Here is a 25,490-nt window from a genome sequence, read left to right as displayed (position 1 = left end):
TTGATACTGCCCTCCACAGATACAAGTATGGATTCACATATGAAGACTGAAACCCATGTCCCAGCAAGCTTTGCTGCAACATAATTCTGTTGTTACTTTGCTTGCCTTTCTATCCTAGTACTTGGATATTATATATTCCTACTCCTAACACCTTGTTTTCTTTTTTAGTATTGACAACATCCCAAACCAACTGTTTATAAATCTCACTGATTTACTGTACTTGGACCTGAGTGAAAATAAGCTGGAGAGTTTGCCTCCTCAGATGAGACGCTTGGTTCATCTCCAAACACTGATTTTGAACAACAACCCACTCATGCATGCACAAATGCGGTAAGGGACAACCAAAACAAAATCTCTCTGTTTAATTTTATGTCATAAAAAATTAAGAATAACAGAAGATGATGAATGATTTTGGTAGATGAATGGGTGCCATAGTTAAAGGGGAAATCTTTTCAGAAATTGTTAAATGCTGTGAATGGATCTTTCTGGGTGATGAGCTATCTTCATGTCAATGAACGACTATCACAGAGTGCACAGAACTGTGGGGTATTCAACTACTGATAAACTTCAAGAGTTAATTTTCCACTAGTCTGCTCCCTGAGGCTTTTTGGCACCAATGAAGTAGGAACCGGACCATTACATCAAACAACTTTTTCACACCACCCACAATGGTTATATCTGTTGATATAATGGTAATTGGTAATAAATCCTGACACAGTGGGCCAAGTGACACCCTTCTGTGCTCCAACAGTGCTATGATTCTGAAGCATCATAATAGAGATGATAGTTTAGAACTACAACCATTTGCTATACTGCTGAACAGTTGACTGTGTATGTTGATTTTGTATGGTAACCTGTAGAACTAGGAAGCCTTCATTGAATTCTAGTGGGGTGTGTAATTCACTGTACTAATCTCTTGTAGGCAGCTTCCTGCAATGACAGCTCTACAAACTTTGCATCTTAGAAATACACAACGTACGCAAAGTAACTTGCCCACGAGCTTAGAGGGCCTGTCTGGTTTGTTGGGTAAGATAAATTCTTTGTTAAAGTAAGTTGCTTCTGCACATTTTAGTCAAGCTGTTCATTTAAAAAAAAAGCTGCTCCTTTTCCCACGTCTTTACTTGCAAAATCTTGCATTGTACTTGTCTTCCCCTTTTGAAATTTTATACAGCCCAATGTTTCGATGCCCATCATATAGTCCTTTAGCTTTGGCTTTAAGTACCTATACTCTTCCCTATGTATGCTCATTCACGCCGTGTGGCTTTGTGCTACACCAGGATTTCATATTGCGCTAAGCTATAGGTCTTTAATTCCACCTTGTGGCCTGAGGTTGACCTTCATCCTCATCCTGGATGGGAATGTGCCAGAATTTTGCATTGTGCAATTGAGACTGCCCAGTTATTCATTTTTTTTAAATGTTTGGTTGTAAATCAATATTAATAGGGGACATATTGCTGCATGAATCCGTGTCTAGCTCAATTGTATCAGTCCTGTTGAATCAAGCTGACAACCTTCCTTTTCCCTCCTTGTTCTGACCCCTGTCTCTATGATCCTATCTCAGGAGTAGATGAGCACAGGCAACTCCTGCATTATACAAGGATTGCATTCCTAAGCACAGTCTGTATCTCGATTTGCCTTAACACAAAGCCACATCATCAGCCCATGTGTCAAGAGACACGAGCTGAAAAATATCATTTACTTATTTACTTTTTCCACATCAGTGAGAGTGAATTTTATTCTGTATCTCAAATTTTTAGGTATTGATTTGTGAGTTCTGTTGGCAAATTTCCATTATCCGAATGGCCATTAATGTAGGAGTTGCCCATAGCTTACATACAATATTTTAATGTTTCATGATGTGGAATCGATGAGTTGATTTTAACTAGCCCTGTGCTGTAACAGAGCACCAGGAGTAACACTGAAGCAACCAGGCCTGCCCTGGATTTATCCTCATGCCTAAAGCCAGAGTGTAATGTCAGCCAAGGACACTAGTAATGGTAGTACTGTTTGGCACTGCTGAAGTGTTGCCACTGGAAATGGGGTGCATTTGATCATCCCAAGAGAGATCTTGGTGCTTTGTTTATGGTACACAACTGCCTCCATAAATCAAACGGGATATTTTAGAAATAATGCCAGGCTCATTCTTTCAAACATTAACTGATGTCCAGTAAGAGGGTAATAAAATATTTCTGTAATTTTAATTTTAAGGTATTTAAAATGATGTGCCTGGCAATCAACTTAACCTGTAGCTCCTGCTAATTTGAGCAGGATCAAATAAACATTTTAACTTTTCAAATCTTAAAGATGTTGTCATTTGTTTTCCAGATGTGGACTTGTCTTGTAATGACCTTAGTCGTGTACCTGAATGCTTATATACCCTCTCGTCTCTGCGGCGGCTAAACCTCAGTACCAATCAGATCTCTGAGCTCTCACTCTGCATCGATCAGTGGACGCAGCTGGACACACTGAATCTCTCCCGGAACCAACTCACTTCGCTTCCTGTATGATGGTTAAATTGCTTTAAGTGTAGGCCTTGCCTTTTGTTCTGGCAATTCAGTGTGAAAGATGATGCCAATTATTGCTTTGGATGGTGTGGTTCTATTTCTGCTATATTGATGGCAGCTTCATTCCAGAATGGTTTACAAATCAAAGAGATGTTGGCTATTTTAACAGGCTAATAATTCTGGGGTTTTGGATAATCTGTTTTAAAGCATGATTGTTCATCATCTGAGACAAACATATCTGCCATGGACACAACCTATGTTGCATCTTTTGTCAGTTTAGTGAGCCTCTCGTGAGAATCAGATATTGAAGATTGATTCAGTCCATGAATGAAAGAAATTTTTCTTCAGTTTTGTACCCATCTGTAAGGAAAGATGAGAGTTAAATATAATGTAATGTAAGTCTCTTGCTCTCAAGGTTTCTGCCCATAATTAGCAGCTTTTTGATATTTGTGGTGCAGTGTTTATTTGGGAAATGTGCTGGTGTTATACTTGAACTCGAACAAGCAGGATTTTGATGGCATCCCATCAGGCATTGGGGAAAATGACAAATCTAGAGTAATGTATGGTAGCCATTAATAACCTTGAGCTGATCCTGGAGAGTCTGTGCAGGTATGAGCCGTGTTCATCTTGTAATCAGGAGCAATTTGGAAAACCAGGGAAACTCGGCTCTAAAATTAATGTTGTCACCTTTTATGCTTGAACATGGGTGTTGAAAGTATGTTAACATACTTATCAACATATAGTAATAAGGACTGAAGTATGATGTACTGCTGTTGTCCAGAATTCCCTGGTGCTAGGAACTTGAGACCACCATAGTATCCATATGATGTGAGATTTTGCTTCACTGAATTTAACGTGCATGTCCTTTCTAAATCGTCTAGCCCACATGCTTTCATAATTATGTATAAACCTATAGCTTGTTTGGTGTATAGGATGAAAGGTAACCTGTATGGATTTGTTAGTCTGAAGCATCACCATTTCCTCTTTCTATTCCAAGCCCTTTGTGATAAAGACCAGCATTCCTTTTGCTATTTTGATCACCGTGCAGAAAAGAACTGATGGAAGTGAAATGAATGTGATTGCTTATAAACACTGGAGCAAATGAATTTAGTTGCACTTGTGAACTGAATGTGATCGATCCAAAGCAACAAATTATTTATAATGAAAGTGACAAGCAATGAATATACTTCAGATGTGTAACATTTTCAGCTAAAGAATTGGACATGTATTTTTCCTCTTCAGTCAGCCATCTGCAAGTTAACAAAGCTAAAGAAGTTGTACTTGAATTCAAACAAATTGGATTTCGATGGCATCCCATCAGGCATTGGGAAACTGACAAATCTAGAGGAATTTATGGCTGCCAATAATAACCTTGAGCTGATCCCAGAGAGCTTGTGCAGGTATGAGCTTGTTTTCATTCTTCTGGTTCTGCTTTGAGTTAAAAGTCCTCCTATGGCAGTGTTCAGAATTAATTTATCCTTATAGTCTTCAATGCATGCAGTATAGTTTTAGTTGGGGAGGAAGGGAAATAACATCTATGATGCTTCAGTATTTTCATTAACTTTTTTTTGTCGAAGCTGAGGTGACGAATATAAATTGGTTATTTATAGGATTTAACAGCCAAACTTAGCCCTTTGGAGGTGGGTGATAATCAGGAGTGACAGCCTCCATCACTTCTTTCTTTCATCATTTAACTCCAATGCATCCTACCCACCATCTTTACCTGGAACTGCCGCAATTGATTTTAATCTTCCTCCTGTACGCAGCTTGTCTGGGATTAGATACCGGTGTAGGCTGGACATTGAGTTAAGACTCTCCTGTCTTGTGGAGAAAATTTCAACCATTGGAAGAGTTTATCTTTAGAGGTGGAAGTTTTAACATGGATTTCTGTTTGCAGATGCGGAAAACTAAAGAAGCTGGTTCTTAATAAAAATCGCCTAGTCACTTTGCCTGAAGCCATCCATTTCCTTGGAGATCTACAAGTAGGTTAATTCCAACACAACTTTAAATGAAAGTCTTGTAGAATGCCATGTTGCAATTCTCTGCCAGTGGAGGTTACTTACATGTGATGGTGCACATATTTTTTGAATTTTGGAATTCAGTTTTCAGAACCATGTGTAATTGGTAAAATACTCTTTTGATTATGAGCAAGTTGAAGCAATGTTTGCACGGGGCAGTGAAACGTACAAATGTTCAAGAATGGATTATGAGGAAACGTTACAGGAACTTATTGGGCAAGAACCTGTTGCCAGCAGTGAGCCATTGACCTACGAGGATTGTCCAGACTTGCCTGTCCCATGTTGGCTGACATCAATTTGCTGCTGAAGCTATTCTGATCCTCAATGGCATAGCCCTTTGTGGTGGCAGGTCCTTATGTGATGTAATTTCATTTGAACAGGCTGGGGGAAAAAAACTTTAGTCACCTGTTAAACTTTGACCCAAGGCTTTGTCAGACGTCAAACCTGTCAAGGACTTTGAAACAACAAACAATGTGGGATGGACATGGAGGGGAGGTGGGGAGACCAGAATTGTTGATGTTTTGGGTGGAAACCTTGCAACAGGACTTTGAATGTTCTGGGAAACTTTTTTTAAATCAATGAATTAAATGTTAATACTTTTTTTTAAAAATGAAAACCTAACGACAGCAATTACTGAACTCAATTAACTCAAGATATGTGAATTAGTTTATACTTGCCATCTCCCTTGCAGCAGTTCCTCTTCGTTAAACTGATTGGGTTCTCTGTTCCTGCACCTAGTCTAACAATAGTACAGGTTTAGTGGATAGTTTCTCCAACAAACATGTGGATTTGCAGCACGTTGCCACTGGACTCTGAGGAGTCCAACACTGGAGTGTAGCCTGGAAGACCGCAGCATAAAAAGCAAGCAAATTTGGGTCATCTGTGGTTGTGCAGTAATCCAAACTTTTTGAAGCTTATGGAGGGAAATGTCAGCAGTTTGAAACACAATAAGTTCATGGCTTCTCTTGAAAGTAAATGTTTGGACAAAAATTAGGACTTTTTGGACATGGACATTTTGAAAGATTATTTGAATAGACTTACCAAATATTGATAACTGTACAAAACAACTTCAGATGATAGTAATAATTGGAGTAGAAGTCAGTATTTGTGTAATGAGAAATGACACCGTTGTAAAACCAGATGCAAAAAAAAATCAGAAAATTAAATCTGGGTTAACATTTTCTCTCTCTGTGACTTTATTTCAGATCTCCAGTATTGTGTCATTTAACCCTTCATTCTAACAAGTTAACTTAATCTTTTCTTATTTTTTTTAGGTTCTGGATGTTCGGGAGAATCCCAACTTGATTATGCCCCCTAAACCAGTGGATCGAACGGCAGAATTTTACAATATTGATTTCTCCTTGCAGAACCAGCTTAGATTGGCTGGTGCATCACCGGCTACAGTTGCAGCAGCTGGTGGAGGTACAGATAATTGTGACATGTAATGTTTATTCACTTTGTGCAATATATTTTGTGCCATTCTAACAAGCTGAATTATCTAGCTCCAAAAGATGATTAGTTTTTGTTTAAGCAAATCAGCTGTGGTGACATTGCTTAGTGAATTGCAAAACAACTCTGTTTATAGGTGTTTAGCAACAATGTGTGACAGGGTGGAGGGGTAAAGAAAGTTAAAGTCTAGATAACACGTTGTGGAAAGTGAGTTATCTCAGGCCAGTGAAAGAAACATCATGGGATAGGGAAGAGGCCAGGACCACGACCAGCAGAAAGCCAGTTTGTTCACAATGAGGTTGGAATGTGGTCATTTTAAATCCTTATTGTTACAGTCTTATCACCGGCCACTGTCTGTAAGGAGTTTGTACGTTCTCCCCGTGTCTGCATGGGTTTCCTCTGGGTGCTCCGGTTTCCTCCCCACATTCCAAAAGACGTACGGGTTAGAAAGTTGTGGGCATGCTATGTTGGCGCTGGAAGCGTGGCGACACTTGTGGGCTACCCCCAGAATACTCTACGCAAAAGATGCATTTCACTGTGTGTTTCGATGTACATGTGACTAATAAAGATATTTAATAATAAATTCAGTTATACCCACGTTCCAACTGATGCCTTCACTTCTCTTTAATTACGATTAATGCTGTTCTTTACCACTCTCAGACTGCTGTAACTACTTCCTTAAGGTTGAATAGGAAGAAAAAATACTTGTAAAATCATTCTCTTTTGTAATCTCCTGGAAACATTATGCTTTGTGTTCTGCTAATAACAGACTGTGAGATGTGCCCAACAGGCCAGATATAGAAAAGGAGAACAAAAAAACTGAACCAAAATCATAGATAGACTACTGACAGAAATAACCACTTCTGACACAGATAGCAAGAAAAAAAAACAAGTTATCAAAAGTTGGAGAGCTCAATATTGAGTCCAGAAGGCTGCAATGTGCCCAAAGATGAGGCTTTGTTCCTCAAGTTTGTATTGGGCCTTGTAAGTGTTTCTGGGCTTTGGAAAGCTTTTCAGTACATCACATGGGCTGTTTTTCTATAAGCCAAGCCTGTAGTATCTAGCTGTTTGACTGGCAGGAGCTTTGTAACCTTGGCTGATATTGATTGTATCCTTGACCGATGTATGCACTTTGGAAGAATTGGGTGCTACATCCTAAATAGAGAATTAAAAAGCCATTAAAAAAAGGAGTTATAATTTTCCCTTTTGACAACAGGAGTCACTGCTCGAGATCCAATAGCTCGGAAAATGCGCCTCCGGAGAAGGAAGGACTCCACCCAGGATGACCAGGCCAAACAAGTACTGAAAGGAATGAGTGATGTAGCACAGGAAAAGAACAAAAAATTAGAGGTAACTAGTTGAAGAATGATTCTAATTGAAAACATAGAACAAAATAAATATGGAAATCTCTTGAGGGCTAGTTGTTAATGTGTGACTCTTTTGGTAAGAGGATACCAAAAGTTTTTTCAGATATATAAAGAGTAAAAGAGAGGCAAGAGTGAACATTGGACCGCTGGAAAATAACTCTGGAGAGTTTGCAATGGGGAACAAAGAAATGGCAGACGAACTGAATGAGTATTTTGCGTCAGTCTTCACTGTGGAAGACATCAGCAACATGCCAGAATTTCGAGAGATTCAGGGGGCAGAAGTGAGTGTAGTCACAAATGTCAGAAGTGAGTGTAGTAATGGGCAGGATAGACAAAGGAGAGTCAGTGGATGTTGTTTACTAGGATTTTCAGAGGGCCTTTGAGAAGGTGCTGCACATGAGGCTACTAAACAAGATAGGAGCCCATGATATTACAGGAAAGGTACTAGCTTGGATAGAAGCTTGGCTGACTGGCAGAAGGCAAAGGGTGGGAATAAAGGGGGCCTTTTTTAGTTGGCTGCCGGTGACTAGTGGTATTCCGCAGGGGTCAGTGTTGGGTCCGCTACTTTTCACATTACATGTTAATGATCTGGCTGACGGAATTGATGGCTTTGTGGCCAAGTTTGTGGATGATGCAAGATGGTGCCAGAGCAGGGCAACACGTTGCAAGCTGCTCTCTACAGATCTACTCATTACTCTTACTATAATCGTTCCAATGTAATGAATTGACCTGTACGATCGGTGTGCAAGACAAGTTTTTCACTGTACCTCAGTACAAGTGACAATAGTAAACCAATACCAGTACAAAGATAGGTGGAGGGGCAGGTAGTGTTGAGAAAGCAGGGACTCTGCAGAAGGACCTGGACAGGTTGGGAGAATGGGCAAAGAAGTGGCTGATGGGATACAGCATGGGGAAGTGTACGGTCATGCACTTTGGTAGAAGGAATAAAGGTGTAGACTATTTTCTAAACAGGGAGTGAATTCCGAAATCGGAGGTGCAAAGGGACTTTGGGAGTCCTAGTGTAAGATTCCCTAAAGTTTAACTTGCAGGTTGAGTCGGTAGTAAGGAAGGCAAATGAAATGTTAGCATTCATTTTGAGAGGGACTACAATATGAAAGCAAGGATTGTAATGCTGAGGCTTTATAAGGCATTGGTCAGACCACATTTGGAATATTATGAGCAGTTTTGGGCCCCATATCTAAGGAAGAATGTGCTAGCGTTGGAGAGGGTCCAGAGGAGGTTTACTGAGAACGATCCTGAGAATGAAAGGGTTAACACATGAGCGTTTGATGGCTCTGGGCCTGTACTCACTGGAGTTTAGACGGAATGAGATAGAAACCTACCGAATATTGAAAGGCCTGGATAGATTGTAAGTGGACAGGATGTTTCCAGTGATGGGAGAGTCTAGGACCAGAATGCACAGCCTTCAGAATAGAAGGGCATCCCTTTAGAACAGAGATGAAAAGGAATTCCTTTAGCTAGAGGGTGGTGAACTTGTGGAATTCATTGCCACAGATGGCTGTGAAAGCCAAGTCATTGGGTATATTTAAAGTGGAAGTTGATAGGTTCTTGACTAGTTATGGCATCAGAGATTACGGGGAGAAGGCAGGAGAATGGGGTTGAGAGGGAAAAATAAATCAGCCATGATTGAATGGCAGAGCAGACTCAATGGGTTGAATGGCTTTATTCTGCTTCTATGTCTTATGGTCTTTTCTAACAATTTAAATCTAATTTGTAAGTATATGAACAGTAAAATCTTAGGAAGATGGACATTGTGATCATTTGCCAGGTTTCTATATGTTCATTTAAAATTGTCAGCACTGTCTAAAACAACACTAGCACTATCTAGTTCCTAAACTTCTGTATGAGGACAGAGCAAAATTAAATGAGCTCTCTATTACATCAGTATGGGGAGCAGGTTATGTGATATGATGCTGAGCGGCAAAGAATCAGGCTCAATCTATGATAATTGCTGGTTTACCTAAACTTGTAGAAATTTAGGGCACATCCTCGCTGGCCAAAGGAAATTCTAGGTTTATCCTACCTCCCAGCTCCCTCTTCACGCACTCCCAGGCCACGCACTCCCCCACCCCCATCCATTATCAAAGCACAACAAATGAACTTTGTAGTTTGAGTTAGCAAAGTAACTTGCATGATTATAGATGGCCAGTGAATAAAGCATGGGTCTCGGTATTATCTGAACAACTGCCAGCACTCAGAATTGTAGGTATACAAATGGAGAAAGGACACACCACAAGAAGAATCAATACATTCAAAGAAGGCCACAAGAAAGTGGGGAGAAAGAAGTGTAACATTTTGGTTCAGTAATGGGCATCAAGACCAACAAATCTGCTTCTGAAGTACCTTTTCACAACTGGGGAGAAAAAATTGCATGTTAACCAGGTTTACTAATTCAGGATTTACTCCCCTCGGCAACACGATTCAACTATCAACATAGTACTCTGCCTCCTTGTATCAGAAGGTTATGGAATGAAGTCCCACTCCAGAACGGATCGGACCCACGTATCAGGCTGACCTACGGATTGTAGTACTGCAAACTGGTCATTGTCAGGAACAACTTCCTTCAAACATATTATTTGGAAAGGAGCATGGGATTCTTCTGCCGTACCAAACAGTGTACATTCTTAATTTAGCAACTGGTTTGCATCTATTGTCGCAGGTATATCAATGAGAAAGGCAGAAATAATCATTGACTATACTCAATAAAAGAGAAAAAAAATTAATCCTAAATCTTAGGAAGAATGAAATGAAGCGTGGATCTCTCAAATATTGATGGTAGTAGGGCTTCCTTAATTTTGCTCTGTACTCATACAGTGGTTAATTTCCAAAGGTAAATGCTGATAAATTGACTATATTAAAAAAATTTTGTTCTATACCATTTACCCCTTTTCTTGCAGGAGGTGGGCGAAGGTCAAGCACGCAGACCTGAAAACCAGGCGATGGGATCAGGGTCTTGAGAAACCTCCACTTGATTATTCCGAGTTCTTTACTGAGGATATTGGTCAGATCCCGGGGGTCATGGTTTGGCACATAGAGAATTTTATTCCTACTCAAATTGATGAAGCTTTCATGGCAAGTTCTATGAAGCGGACTGTTACATTGTCCTGAAGGTAACCATCACGGGAAAAACTAGAACAGAATTTCATACTGGCAGAATTCATATACCAGTGCTTAGATAGATGCCTCATAAAGTGAACAATCAAAAAATGTAGATTAATTCCATATTCCTTCTCTGTCTCTCCAGAACAAGAAAATGCCTACAGTGTTATTTTATGCCCTATTGTTATTCACAAGCTCTCCAACCAGATGAATACCTTTGGTGCAATAAAGACTTTCTCTTTCTATCCTTTTATTTATTCCACAAAATAGGGCAGTACAGGCTGTCCCTGGGTAACAAACAGGTTCCATTTTTACAGACATCATAAGTCAATTTTGTCTGTGTTGGAAAATACAGAAAAATCACTTGATTGTGGTAACAACCTCCAGTGTTGTAATGAATGTCATCAAAAGCACTGATAAGGAAGAACACTTACTGAAAGTGGAGGGAGAATGGAAGCTAGTTCTACTGTTTGTAAGAACAAAGGTTACATACGTCAGGCTTTTTGAATTTAATAATATCATGGGAGATTGTTCGTATGTACAAATGTCCATAAATCAGGCGTTCTTAACCTGGGGATGGCCTGTAATCCATTTACAAACCCATGTCTCCCAGTTGCATGATATGGTATGATGAAGGGTTATTATCAATCTTGTACCATAATGCAGTGTACAGGAGATTATATATTCAACCAGGTTGGAAGGGTGGAAATGCCAAAACTAGTAATCACGCTATTTACTGAGAAATAATTAGCAGAGTAGTTACAAAATACAGTGAGTGACCAATCTAACATATAATTGGAAAAAAGATAAATTGCTCTGAATACAAAAATACAAAATGTAATAGTTATTCCCAGAATAATCTTTTAAACTGATAAGCATTAAGCATAATTCCACAACATTTCATAGTCTCAACAATCTGTAAATATGACTGACAAGATATCTACTTCTGTTGACTATAACATGGAAGCATTTTCTTTGTAGAAGAATTCATTCTCATTAGTGAGATGTTATTAAAAATATTTTAATCTTTCAAGTAGATAATCCATCAATAGACATTCCATGATTGGGTTGTTCTTGCTATTTGACTTCAACAAAACCTGCTTAGAATGGCATTATCATTTTCAACCCCATGTGAACTGGCCTCTGTAAAGTAATTTTTTGGGGGGGATTTGTGCTTCGCTGGCAAGGCCGACACGTTGCCCATCCCTAATTGCCTTTGAGAATGTGGTGATAAACCACCTTGAGTTCTTGAACTTCTGCGGCCCTTCTCGGATCCCACAGTGCTGTTGAATAGGGAGTTCCAGGGTTTATGGCCCGGTGAAGATGAAGCCGCTGTGTAGATCTGATCAGATTCTCGTGTTGACATCATTAATAGCTGATTGACCTCCATTGGTTAACAGCTATCTGTAAAGGTTTTTCTGTAATGATTTCCTCATCACAAAGAAAATTCTTAAAAAATATAACTTCCATAGACATTTTCATGTAGATTCTATTTTTAAACATATATGAATTCAGTTTGAGGTGCACCTGACAAATGGAATTGGTATTGGTTTATTATTGTCACTTGTACCGAGGTGTTTTACAACCAATCGTACAGGTCAATTCATTACACAGTGCAGTTACATTGAGTCAGTACAGAGTTCATTGATGTAGTACAGGTAAAAACAATAACAGTACAGAGTAAAGTGTCACAGCTACAGAGAAAGTGCAGTGCAATAAGGTGCAAGGTCACAACAAGGTAGATCGTGAAGTCATAGTCCATCTCATTGTATAAGGGAACTGTTCAATAGTCTTATCACAGTGGGATAGAAGCTGTCCTGAAGTCTGGTGGTATGTGCCTTCAGGCTCCTGTGTCTTCTACCCGATGGAAGAGGAGAGAGAGAGAATGTCCTGGGTGGGTGGGGTCTTTAATTATGCTGGCTGCTTCACCAAGACGGTGAGAGGTAAGACAGAGTCCAAGGAGGGGAGGCTGGTGTCCGTAATGCACTGGGCTGTGTCCACAAATCTCTGCAGTTCTTGCGATCCTGGGCAGAGCAGTTGCTGTACCAAGCCGTGATGCATCCAAATAGGATGCTTTCTATGGTGCATCGATAAAAGTTGGTGAGTGCCAAAGGGGACAAGCCAAATTTCTTTAGCCTCCTGAGGAAGTAGAGGTGCTGGTGAGCTTTCTTGGCCATGGTATCTACATGATTTGACCAGGACAGGCTGTTGGTGATATTCACTCCCAGGAACTTGAAGCTCTCAACCCTCTCGACCTCAGCACCATTGATGTAGACAGGTGCATGTACACTGCCCCCTTTCCTGAAGTCAATGACCAGCTCTTTTGGCTTTACTGTGTTGCTTTTTCAAATAATTCTCTGGACTTGCACATAATCATTCATCAGCTGGCCACAGTGATTTGTATAAGAGTGAATTTTTTTCTCATCTTTATCCCAACCCTCCTACCCTCACCATTCCTGAAATTGCTAAGATATGCTAATGTACAGTGTCACAGATACTGGGGGCTTTCAGGACCTCAGTGTTTCAAAACAATGACTGTTGATATGCTATTTTACCCTAAGAGTAATGCTTGTTGGCTTGATCTTGCTTGCATCTGGTGTCTGTGGAAAAATCTCTAGGGCAGAATTTTTTCATTTGCATTTCTTCCTATTTCCTTGCACCTACCTACCCCACAACCCCCAGATTTCTGTCAAGGCCGAGGACACGTCAGTTTTACCTCCTTATTGTTGGCTTATGTGCTGTTTTGGCTTAATGTTATTGTATACACTTACACACTCTTTTACTTGGCATCCTTTCTGAAAAGCTCCATTTATGATAATCTCATTGACTACCTTGGCTGCTCTAAACATGCAGTTGTAATAATTACAGCACCATGGACGATCATTGTTGCATTCCTATTTTCCTGATTCCTTTTGACTTTTGAAATAATCAATCATGGATGTTACAGTCTATGCAACTCAGGGTAAAACATTGCATTTCTGCAAAGCACCTGTGTGTTAACTTTTCCTCTACTTTCCCCTTCTATCTTCCATTGATAATCCTGAAGCAGGATAAAATTTTCAAACAATATTATGATCCTTGAACTGTTGCAATTTTCGTGATGTTGATTTATTTTTAATGACTGTCAGCTATTGAAAACAAAATCATACTCTTTGTGCTCTCGATTGTTGTAGTATTTGAAAGATTTATTTAAAATACTTGACAATATTTTGCAGACTATACTGGATGAGAACGGTGCTTTGAGCTGGCAAATTTTCTACTGGATTGGACAGGAAGCTTCAATGGATAAAAAAGCATGTGCTGCCATCCATGCAGTCAATCTCCGTAATTTTCTGGGAGCACAGTGCAGGACAATTCGTGAGGAAATGGGCGATGAGAGTGAAGAATTTAGTGCGGTTAGTATATGATTGGGTATAAAAGTCACTGCACTTAGATATCAGTACTGTCTCAGTAGTGATTTGGAATGCATCTAGTTGATGATGTGAATTGCTATCAATTACACCAAATTATTTTCACTTCATCCCAGTATCATCTCTTTCATAAAGGAACAATGCTGACTAAGGTCGGAAGTAATGAGTCAGGTCCATTCGTAGCATTACCCTTCACCAATATAAGCAGCTGCATTCATATGTAGAGATGCTATATAATGTTCAAACCTGGCTGAGCAGATACCTTGGTTGTCTGATTTTGACAAGATTGCCTTTTCCAGTGAATCAGTGGATGAAAGAATGAGATTTTTTTTTTCTAGTTTGGCCTAACAGTGAAATGCATATTGGGATCAGATCTGGGACTTTTTACTCTATATATCTTGATATGACATGATTGCATTTATCTGTGTACCCCCGGAGCTATCGATGTGCATGATATAAAGGTGTCTTCATTGTGGAATGTCTCAGTATTAAAGTCTAAATAAATAATTCCAGCAAAGAAATTCAAACCCAACTAATCAAATGATGCAGTTAGCAAAGATCACAATCAATACTAAATGGTTCATATCTACTGCACATATTTGATCTTTAACTGAAGACCAAGCTTCTTATTTATTTAATTAAGGAAGAAATCATTAATAAGGCACCTTTATATGACCTCAAGGCATTACACTGGTTTCAGCCAAATGGTTACTATAAAAATTGCAATATGTGACAGCTAAGTTGTACACAGTAAACTCATACAGAAGCAATGTGTTGAACGATCAGATAATCTGTACTATAGACTGAGGCTGAATGTTGGCTAGAGCTCTAGAGAAACTTCCCTGTTCTTCAAATAGTGATGTTGCTTTTTTTTTGCAACCACCTGAGGGTGCACACAGTATGCGCTAACTGATTAGTAAGATCCAGTGGCACTGGAGCATCAAGCCTTCAGATGGGTCTGGAACCTATGTCTTCTGAACCAGGCAAGAATGCTATTGCTGAATTTAGACTGATGCTATTAATTGATCCCATTCAAATCTTCATCAGAGCACTAAACTAGTTTATATTAAACTTTTTATATTAAGGATATCTTATTATTTATTTATTCATTAGTCACACGTACAGTACATCGAAACACACAGTGAAATGCGTCTTCTGCGTAGAATGTGCTGGGGGGCAGCCTGCAAGTGTCGCCACACTACTGGCACCAACATAGTGTGCCCAAAACTTCCTAACCCATATGTCTTTGGAATGTGGGAGGAAACCGGAGCACCCGGAGGAAACCCACACAGTCACGGGGAGAATGTACAATCTCCTTACAGACAGCGGTGGGAATTGAACCCAGGTCACTGGCGCTGTAATAGCGTTATGCTAACCGCTACACTACCATGTCTGCAATTACTCATTGTCAGCTACTGGCTTGCTCAAAGGAGGGGGTAAGGAAGTAGAGAATTAAGATGAATTAGCCTGACATAAATTATTGGGTAAATGCTGAAGTCCTTTTGGGAAACTAGTAATAGTGCACTTAGTAAGTCATTTTGAGCCAGGTTGTCTGACTTGACGTCTGTCCCCTTTTCTGCTTGTAGTTGCAGCCACAATTGCATAGCCTGGGCTGACCACATGGTGAGCTTCCTTCACTTGCTGCTTATCGTGCATGGGGGAAGTCACGTGACCAGCCCTTGCATATGCTGATGGCATATCTGATATAAGATATTCATTTATTAGTCACATGTACATTGAAGCACACAGTGAAATACGTCTTTTTGCGTTGCTAAGAATGTGCTGGGGGCAGCCCGCAAGTGTCGCCACTCATCCGGCGCCAACATAGCTCTTAACCTGTATGTCTTTGGAATGTGGGAGGAAACAGAAGCACCCAGAGGAAATCCACACAGTCACGGGGAGAATGTACAAACTCCTTACAGGCAGCAGTGAGAATTGAACCCAGGTCGCTGGCACTGTAATAGCATTACGCTAACCGCTATGCTACCGTACCGCCCCATATCTTCCTTTCACAGATGATTGACATGGAAACCACAGGTGATGCTGCTTGGCTGCGTCCTCTTTTGAAGTAGGGCATGGCTTCGTACCCACTCCCAGGGTTTCCACTACAACCACATGGTGGAGAAGTGGGAATTAAAAAGATACGGGTTCTTTAATAATTGTTTGCCCACAATATCTTGCCTTGTTGGTGTATATTAAAATATGTATTTTATTAATTGAACTGAATTTTTTTTGTCTCTTGAGCTGTTAACTCACTTAAAGCTACTTTATTATGATTATGTATGCAAATTAAAACCTTTTAAGTCTTTTGATCAATTGACTGAAAATTTTAAGGGACTTTCTGCTGACAGGTTAAGCTGCCAATGGTTGTAGTTCAGTGGAGGTGAAGAAGGGCCACTCCTCCAACCAGGCTAATTTTTACCTTCCCTCCTCTTTATGTTGAGTCTTGCTTGGGTTGTGGTTCTCTTAAGTTCAACAAAATGTTCTCAATTTCATATTGGCCATCATTGACCATAAATGGAAATACTAATGGTAGACACTTGTGCCTTTGAACTTGTTGTTCAGGGTTCAGTGAAGAATTATTTTCTTTACAGTTTGGCCCCTGGAGCAGCCCATTATAAAAATCACATGCAATTGCAATTCACAGCAACTTGCTTGTAGTGCAATTAAACAGTTTTAAATTAAAGTTCCTGTCAGGATTGATAAGATCACCAAATGTGGCACCCTGTTCCTTTTAAACAGGAGCTGATGATGTAACCAAATATCAGCATTGCTTTCAGTTGTGTTAAAAACTGTACCTAATGAATTCAACCTTTTTAATTATGATTTTTTTAATGTCTGCAGATATTTGATAACATTGCCTACATTGAAGGAGGAACAGCAAGTGGCTTCTACACGGTAGAAGAAACACAGTATATCACCAGGTAAAGGGCAGGAAAACTGGTTTTCTGAAGGAAGATAGGATGGAAAGAGAGTCAGAGTAAGGGTAGATTACATTTTAACACAATGTACTTCATTATTGCATAATGTATTTAGTCATACAGAATGAAGACAGGCCATTCAGCCCACTATGTTCACGCCGACCAGTGGGCACACATCCATTTTAATCCCATCTTCTAGCACTTGGCCCATAGCCTTCAATGCCTGGGCGATTTCACTGCTCGTCTAGATACCTCTTAAATGCTATAAGCAACATTGCTTCCAACAATCTCTGGCAGTGCATTCCAGATACTTGCTACACTCTGGGTTAAAAAAGATTTCCTTCGGATCCCCTCTAAGTTTCTTACTCCTTACCCTAAATCTGTGTCCTCTAGTTTTATGCACCTCTGATAAGAGGAAAAGATCCATCTTAAATGATGTTTTGAATTCACCACAGCATTCCCATTAGTCCTGATGATTAGTATGTAGTTTTCCCCAAGCTTGCAGTAATCTATATCTATGCATCCAAATTTGGAAATATCAAATCATATGAGTACATACGTTTTAATTTATTGGTTCTCTACAATGAACATGTGGCATGAGGTGAAACCAAATGTCTTGAAGAGAATTGTGTTTAGAAAGTGTGGAAAAATTCAGCTGTGCTGCTCCAGTGGTATTCAACTCCAACTCCATTTTAAAATTGCAAGTTAGGTTTTCATTAGAAAAAAAAGACGTGCATTTATGGGGCATCTTTCATCATCTCCAGTCACCTGAGAATGCTTCGCAGCTAATAAAGTATTTTAAGGTGTAGTCACTGATGTAAGGGAAAATAGCTGTGAATTGATTTTAAAATGACATTTTTGGATGTAAACAATTGTCTATCACAGTTGAACTGATTGGATTGCTCAAACAGCATTTTGAAAGAGAAATTGTCTGCCATTATTCTCAGTAACTGTATTTTGTAATGTCTCAATTTTCTATACGTTAACCCTATTATAAAATGTAATTTATCAATTGAACTAATTTTTGTCTCTAATAATAATTTCATGATTCCATTTGAGTATTGCAACTTATTGACTCTCTTTTATTGAGCAAAAGAAACAAAATTGTACTTGAGCAAAGGAAGCTTCTAGTCCAGGATCTTCTTTTGGCTTTTATGAAATATTCTCCCCCTCATCCCAACAGGTTGTTTCGATGCTATGGTAAGAAGAATATAAAATTGGAATCCGTTCCACTTAAAGCCTCAAGTTTGGATCCTCGGTAAGTTCTTGAAGCAGTTTCAGTTTTGTTATTGTCAGCAGGGGTTATTTTAACTTTTTGTGTGTATGGGGCTCCTTTATTTGATAAAATAGGTAAATTCTACTTGTGTTTATTCTTAATTCATCATGCCAGATTGTGCTCAAAAGCAGCTATCAAAAGCTTGTTTTGCTTTCCAGTTGAGAACACAAACTAAATCTTGGGGATGCAGACCACAATTTCTAAATTTGCAGATGACAGAAAACTTAGCAGTATTGTGAACTGCAAAGAGGATAGTGATAAATTGCAGCCACAGAAAGGCTGGTTGAATGGGCAGATATGTAGCAGATGAAGTTGAATGCAGGGAAATGTGCTCTCATGCATTTGGTAGGAAGAGTGAGGAAAGGCAAATAGAGTAAGGGATCCTGTTCTAAAATGAGTGCAAGGGTGGAGGGACTTGGTGGTTTGTGTTCACGTCACTTTAAGGAGCAGGGCAGGTCAACAAAGCTGTTAACAAGATGTACATAATTTTGACCTTTGTCAATTGAGGCATAGACCATAAAAAATGGGAAATCATGTTGAACCTTTAAAACTTTGGTCTGGCCTCAGCTGGAGTATTGTGTTCAGTTCTGATCATCTTGTTGTAGGAATCACAGCATGTTTCTCCACAGTAAACTTCATTTGCCAAATGTCTTTAAGTGAAGGTATTAGAGAGGGTCCAGAAAAGATTTATGAGAAGGTTCCTGGGTTGAGGGACTACAGTTACAAGGATAGATTAGAGAGGAGGGGACTGTCTCATAGGGTGGGTGTTGAGTATAAAAGTCAGGATGTCATGTCACAGCTGTATAAAACTTGATTAGGCCACGTTTGGAGTATTGTGTGCAATTCTAGTCACCACATTACAGGAAGGACATGGTGGCTGTGGAGAGAATGCAGAAGTAGTTCACCAGGATGTTGCCTGGATTAGAGAGTATTAGCTATAAGGAGAAGTTGGATAGACTTGGATTATTTTCTCTGAAGCATTAGAGGCTGAGATGCAACCTGATAAAAGTATATAAAATTATGTGAAACACAGATAGGGTAGATATTCAGAATCTTTTTCCCAAATTGGAAATGTTAAATACTGGAAGGCATAGCTTTAAAGTGAGAGGGGAAAAGTTTAAAGGATATTTACAAGGCAAGTTTTTTTTTAACACAAAGTGATGGGTGCTTGGAATGTACAGCCTGGGAAAGAGACAGAAGCAGGTAGATAGCAGTGTTTAAGAGGCACTTATACTGGAACACACAGGGAATGGAGGGATATGGATCACATGCAGGCAGATTAAATTGGCATCATGGTCAGCATGAACATCATGGGCCAAATGGCCTATTCCTGTGCTGTACTGTACTATGTTCTATTTTCTTAAGAGAAGGATTTGGGAAGATTTGGTTGAAGGATATAAAATGACAAGGGGTCTGGACAAAGTGAAAAGTGGGAGGCTGTTGCCATGGAGTGGGTGGGGTGGGGTTTGAGGAGCAGAAATCACAGGTAGAAAATAAATGGGAAGGGACCTAAGAGGAAAAACTTTTTTTCCAGAGTGTTGTTGGGATCAGGGATGCACTGCCTACAAGTATCCTTCAAGGGAACTGGATAAATATGTGATGAGAAAATATCTGAAAGGCTACAAGGGAGTGGATGGGGGTAAGACAGTTGGAACTACTGAGTTGCTTTAGTAGAAAATCAGCCTGGACACAATAGCCCAAATGATCACCTCCTATGCTGTAACCATGCTATGATTTTATCAATTGTCTTTGTTAGTGGTTTTCAGGGCTTGTGTATGAAGAACAGTCAGCTGGACCTATTAACCCTGCACTTGTGAAAAATGTAATCCTGTAAAAAGGCAGCATGTTCAGCAGGGCAGGCTGGGGAGAATGGCTGCTGAGAACTGTATGAAAGTGGCTGCATGATGCTTGTGTTCCTTACCTCTTCCGTTTTCATTGTTGTGGTTTAATGCAGCTGCTCAACCAAAGCATTGCTGAAATCAGAAACGTAGGGAGGTTGTGAACATCACCCTCCGTTGAAGAGTGAATTAATGCCCAATGGACTTTTTTGCTCTTAGAATCATAGAAAATCTGTAGCACAGAGCAAGGCCATTTGGCCCATTGTATATGTGCTGTCCTAATCTCACCACCTTGATTTGTAGCCCAGTAGTCATGGCTCTTCAAGTATGCATTCAGCCACTTTTAATTGTTGAGGGTTTCTCACTCTACCATCCCTTTGGATCCCTACCACCAGCTGGGTGAAAATCCTGAGCCTGATGGTGGTATGTCAGTGATCCATTTTGATTATAAGTTTTATAGCATTTTTTTTATTACTTTGTGAGATTCCTTTATTTCCTTTACTGAATATAGTGCTAACTATTTTCCTTTATTTCCCCCAGCTTTGTGTTCCTTCTTGATCATGGACTTGAGATTTACGTCTGGAGAGGCTCCCAGGCCACTTTGAGTGCAAGCACAAAAGCTAGGTACAATTCATCTGGAGTATTGCCTATGATCTTGTTCACCAGTAAAGGACATGGAAACATTTGAGTGGGTACAGAAGGATGCAGCAAGACCACTTCAGGTGTAAAGGGGATCAGCCACAAGGAAGGATTGTAGAAGCTTCAGCTTACTTAAAAGGTTATGGGAAGCCTCCCAGAGGTACATAAGTGTAATGTATAGATGAGGTGAACCCAGAATATTACTTCAAGGCAAATCTGGCAGTGGAGCTAGAGATGGTAAAATTAAATGCATGTAATTTTAAAACATCCAAAGAATTTCAAAAAATACTTATTTGTAATTGTCTTCAGGTAAGACTAGTATCAAATCATTAAGGACAGTAGAAATGCAGTGACGTTGCCTGGATGGGTTAGGAGAGAGATATATTGAGTGGGTCACTTGGTCTTTCTCATATATGAATTTCCTTAAGTTCTTATTTGTTCACCATGTAAGAGGTATTACTATTGTCATCCTCAATCCCAAAGAACTGCTTTATGAGATTACTGAGGTGAGATCTGAGTCCTGCTGACTGAAGCTATTTGTTTTTTGTGTGGGCTATTTCCAGTTTGTGTTTTTTGAAGTTCAGTAGGATGACAATTCTATGAGGATCACTGTTGGAACTGTTCAATCATGATTAATATATTGAAATTGAAATTTCTTGCCTTTCAGGCTATTTGCTGAAAAAATAAATAAAAATGAGAGAAAGGGAAATGCAGAGATTATACAATTAATACAGACTCAGGAGACACCAGAATTCTGGGAGACACTGGGAGGACAACCTGAGCAGATTACATGTCATGTGGCAGATGATTTCAAGCCAGTGAGACCTAAGCTTTACAAGGTAAAAAATAAGACACTTTTTTTTTATTATATCTTCAGCAGAAATTACTCTTCTAGTGTAATGCATGTATGCTGTGCATACTATCTTTATTCTGAGAATTGAGCTTTTTGGGATGATGTATTGAAAGAAAATTTAATTTCTCTCTTTCCTCCACCCCCCCCCCCCCCCCTTCCCCACCTGGTTTACTCTCATAATAAGTACAGTCACACTTTTGCTTAATGCCATTGTGAGCACCCCACTAGGGGTTAGATGACACTGACCAGGAGTGCTTTTCTGTCCTATATGTAGCACAATTTTTTTACCTCTGCAACAACACTGAAACTGGGATCTGTTGGACTTGCATCTGCATCCCTGTGCTGTAGCATTTCCTCTTCGTTGTGTACAGATGCTCAGTCTAGCAGGAGGCTTTTTAACAACATTAATAATCAGCTTGTAGAATCGTGCGACACAGGAAGGCAGTCAACCCATCCTGTTGAGCTATTGAATATCTTTAAAACGAGTGCTTAGGGATGACTGTTGTTTGCAAACTGCTGTGTGTACAAGCCTGTGTGTCACTACATTGTACAAATCATGTTCCTACTTGTTTGTTTTTGTGCCAGCATGTGTTCATGTTCAGTTAATTATTAGAATTTCTTCTGCTAATTACCTAACTCTAAACCAGGCTACTGCTAATTGTTGTGGTGTATAACCAGGATCAGGATAAGGCAGCAGCTAATGCCTGCTAATCCTTTCTGTGGGGTCAAGTGGAAGCCTGGCTGTGTGATTTGGCATTAATTTAGTTTATCCTGACCAGCTTTACAGCATGGTGCATGTTATACATTTTCTCCCATGCTGGTTTACCCCTGGTTGCTAAGCTGCTTCTTGGCAGCAAGTACAATGTTCTTAGAATTTTTTCCAGCAAGATACAATTGCACAATCTCAAATTTTTCACACTTCCTTTCCTGAGTCAGAGCTACATGTATTTGCTTTCACCCTAGGTGCCCATTTTTGATCTGTGAGCTCCTGACAATGAATGCTGGCAGCAAGTCTATCATGTCCTAGCCCAGAATCTTGAACTCTCCAGAAGGGTTCATCATTATTTATCTGGTATTAATTAGTTAATCCTAATGATTTCCTTCTATTTCTTCTTTCCTCTACCCCGTCATCTCTTTTTGAATACTAGGACCAGCAGCTGAGCTCAGAGTTGAGCTTTCCAGCCCTTTGTAACTTGGTTGGAAACTAGATGACACAGTTACTCACTCAGCCACTAGAGATTCTGAAATAAAACCAGAAACATCCAGCAGAAAGAGAAACGGCTAACCTTTCAGGGCCAGGACCCTTCATCAGACCTGCTGAGTGTTTCCGGCATTTTCTGTTTTTATTTCAAATTTCCAACATCTGTAGTTTTTTTGATTTCCATTAGAGAATGTATTGTGTTTAGGGCTGTGAGTATTTAAAAAATTTGAAAAGCCCCTCCAGAGACCTAGTTTAAAAAATGTGACCTTTTTTTTACACTGATAAAACTGTTTGCAATTTACTTTGTAAAGCCATTTGCATTTTGTTTTAAGGATATGTCTTTAACATGCGGATTCTCTGTACAGACCACCAATCTTATTTGTTTGTGGTCAAACTAAAAGTTGATGCATATATTTAGTTTTTTTTAAATAATTGAAAATACCTGTAAAACAATAATATTAACTGGGGGAAATAAAAACAACTAAACAAAAAATAAGAAACAAGCGTGAAGTGCTAATTATATTTTTTAATGGATCAACAATTGAACCCACAATATTTCGTGCAGCATGCAGGCATCTGCTGATTCAAGACCTAGACAACATTCAGACATGGACTGTAAAGGGTCAATTTAATGTTTACACCACGTAAATGTTAGGTATTGACTATCCCCAATGACAGCACTGAATGCATTACCATTTTGAGTTGCCTCTCCCCCATTGACGTTCTTGAGGAGAAGATTGACCAGAAAGATAAGCAACTGGCCCACATGAACACCATGGCTGAGATCAAATCTAGTTTCCCCACTTGTCACCTGACTTTCCAAAATGTTCCACAATCTACAAGGCACAAGTCATTAAACTTGTAAAGTACTTGATGAGTATTTTAAACTTGTTCCTTGTGTAATTGTGTTCATTTAAGTTTAAATCTCTAGGTTTGGATTACAAGCCTGTCACTCCCAATCTTAAATTTTTTTATCATATTATCACTCTTCCATAGAAGATCTTTACCTTTGGATATTAATTAATCTTGCCTCCTAACATGAGTTCATTGAGAGAATCCACATGTACGGTTCTAGGAAACTTTTCAAATGGATTGTACAATCTTAAAACCAGATTTGCTGATTTGACTTTCATATACTGATTAAAGTCTTTCATAATTATTGCAATACCTTTTGTTAGCTGTCCCCACTGCTTCTGAATTGATGGTCTTCTCCAATTGCAGCTAAGGTTGGAGGGGCTGTAGTCTACTCCCAACAACTTTCTGTACCCTGCTGAATATTCCCAGTACTTGCTGTTTATATTTCACAATTCAAGCATCTGTGTTTTCTTCTTTTCATTCTACCTGATTTTCTGAAACGTCAAGTACCTTGGATTAGTCAATTCCCAGCCTTGGTCACCTGCTTGATCAAACTTATCTATTTATTGTTTGTATTTCTGATTCACCAGTCCTGTGAAGAATGCTTTGTGCATTCAGATGGGAACTTTAATCTTCACTTTGTTTCAAGTTTTTGCTACTTTTGTCTCTATTTGCTCTGCATTATTACTGTTGTGTGCTCTATTCCTTCTTGTCATATTCTGCTTTTCAATACCCACATTATTACCTTGTCCTTTATCTTAAAATTTTATAAATTTCCCCTCATTTCAACCTTCTCTCTCCTTTTCTCCCATCCCGGTACAGATTTTAAAATGTTATTGCTTTTTCCCTCCTTAGGTTGGATTAGGCCTTGGATACTTAGAGCTTCCTCAGATTAATTACAAACTCTCCGTAGAACATAAAGTGAGGCCGAAGATTGACCTGTTGCCAGAAATGAGACTGGTATGGTGATTCTTCTCTTATATAAAGTTTAAATTCATCACTCTAGCTTTCCTGTCAGTTCCCTATAAGACTTTGAGCTTTCATTTCAGGTCCAGAGTCTTTTGGATACAAAGTCTGTCTATATCTTGGATTGCTGGTCAGACGTCTTCATCTGGATTGGACGCAAGTCTCCACGACTGGTCAGAGCTGCGGCCTTGAAGCTGGGACAGGAGCTGTGTAGCATGTTACATCGACCCAAGCATGCCATTGTGATCCGAAACTTAGAGGGAACAGAATGTCAAGTAGGAAGCTCTATGGCTTGGGGTTGCATTGGTAAAATACAATGAAGAAATGGGGAGTCAGTACAACAACTCAACATTGAGCTTTTGTTTTAACAGTTTGTAGATTACAGAGGGAAGGAAGGCTGCAGTGGTAAGAGGTAAATTATTACCTCTGAGGACCTAGTGAAGACTGAGCTAGGGTAAAGGTTAATGTGAGGAACCTTGATTTCACTGAAGTGATTTAGGCATGGGAATGGGGAGTGTAATAAATAGTTAATTTGTTCGATTAATGCAGTCGGAATCACAGTGTCCCAGAATTCAGGAGTGACATGGGCACCAGTACAAATAGCATTAGAAAGAGGGCTGGAAATTTCCATGTATGAACATTGTTTGATTTTATAAAGAGGGGTTTTGCAATTTTACTAATCGGACAGTTAATTTTTCCCTCTTTCTTTGAGTTGCTCCCTTTTTCATATAGTAACATTTACTATATAGTATTTGCTTATAGTGTCACCAGATTTTTGGTACATATTTTAGAAGCACTTAGATGGAATTGTTACTGCAAGTTCTGCACATAACAATATACTGTAAGACAAGTGCAAAATACTGTTGTTGTTTGACAAACTGACCTCTGCCTCAGATTAAAACAGAAAATGCTGCAAACACCCAGCAGGTTGGGTAGCATTTGTGGAAGGAAAAACAGAGGTAACATTGCAGGTTCACCAACATTCATCATTAACTCTGTTTCCCTTTCCACAGATGCTTCCCGACCTGCAGAGTGTGTAAAGCAATTTGTGTTTTTATTTTGGATTTCCACCA

The 25,490-nt window shown here is 39.4% G+C and overlaps 1 protein-coding gene across 1 annotated transcript in view; it reads left to right on the top strand.

The window, feature by feature from the left end:
- The window catches only part of flii (FLII actin remodeling protein), a 43,805-nt gene that overhangs the window by 6,075 nt on the left and 12,240 nt on the right, over positions 1-25,490 (top strand). Inside the window, 17 exon segments of the mRNA XM_052021368.1 lie at positions 169-330; positions 923-1,026; positions 2,326-2,501; positions 3,747-3,904; positions 4,402-4,486; positions 5,797-5,944; positions 7,188-7,321; positions 9,993-10,018; positions 10,257-10,420; positions 10,423-10,469; positions 13,674-13,853; positions 16,713-16,792; positions 17,973-18,047; positions 20,444-20,527; positions 21,210-21,381; positions 24,307-24,411; positions 24,501-24,692. Coding sequence (XP_051877328.1) covers positions 169-330; positions 923-1,026; positions 2,326-2,501; positions 3,747-3,904; positions 4,402-4,486; positions 5,797-5,944; positions 7,188-7,321; positions 9,993-10,018; positions 10,257-10,420; positions 10,423-10,469; positions 13,674-13,853; positions 16,713-16,792; positions 17,973-18,047; positions 20,444-20,527; positions 21,210-21,381; positions 24,307-24,411; positions 24,501-24,692 — 2,092 coding nt within the window.

This window comes from Pristis pectinata, chromosome 8 (assembly GCF_009764475.1).
Source record: "Pristis pectinata isolate sPriPec2 chromosome 8, sPriPec2.1.pri, whole genome shotgun sequence".
NCBI classification, from domain to species: domain Eukaryota; kingdom Metazoa; phylum Chordata; class Chondrichthyes; order Rhinopristiformes; family Pristidae; genus Pristis; species Pristis pectinata.
Note: the sequence above shows the minus strand (reverse complement) of the source record. Positions and strands in the feature narration are given on the sequence as shown.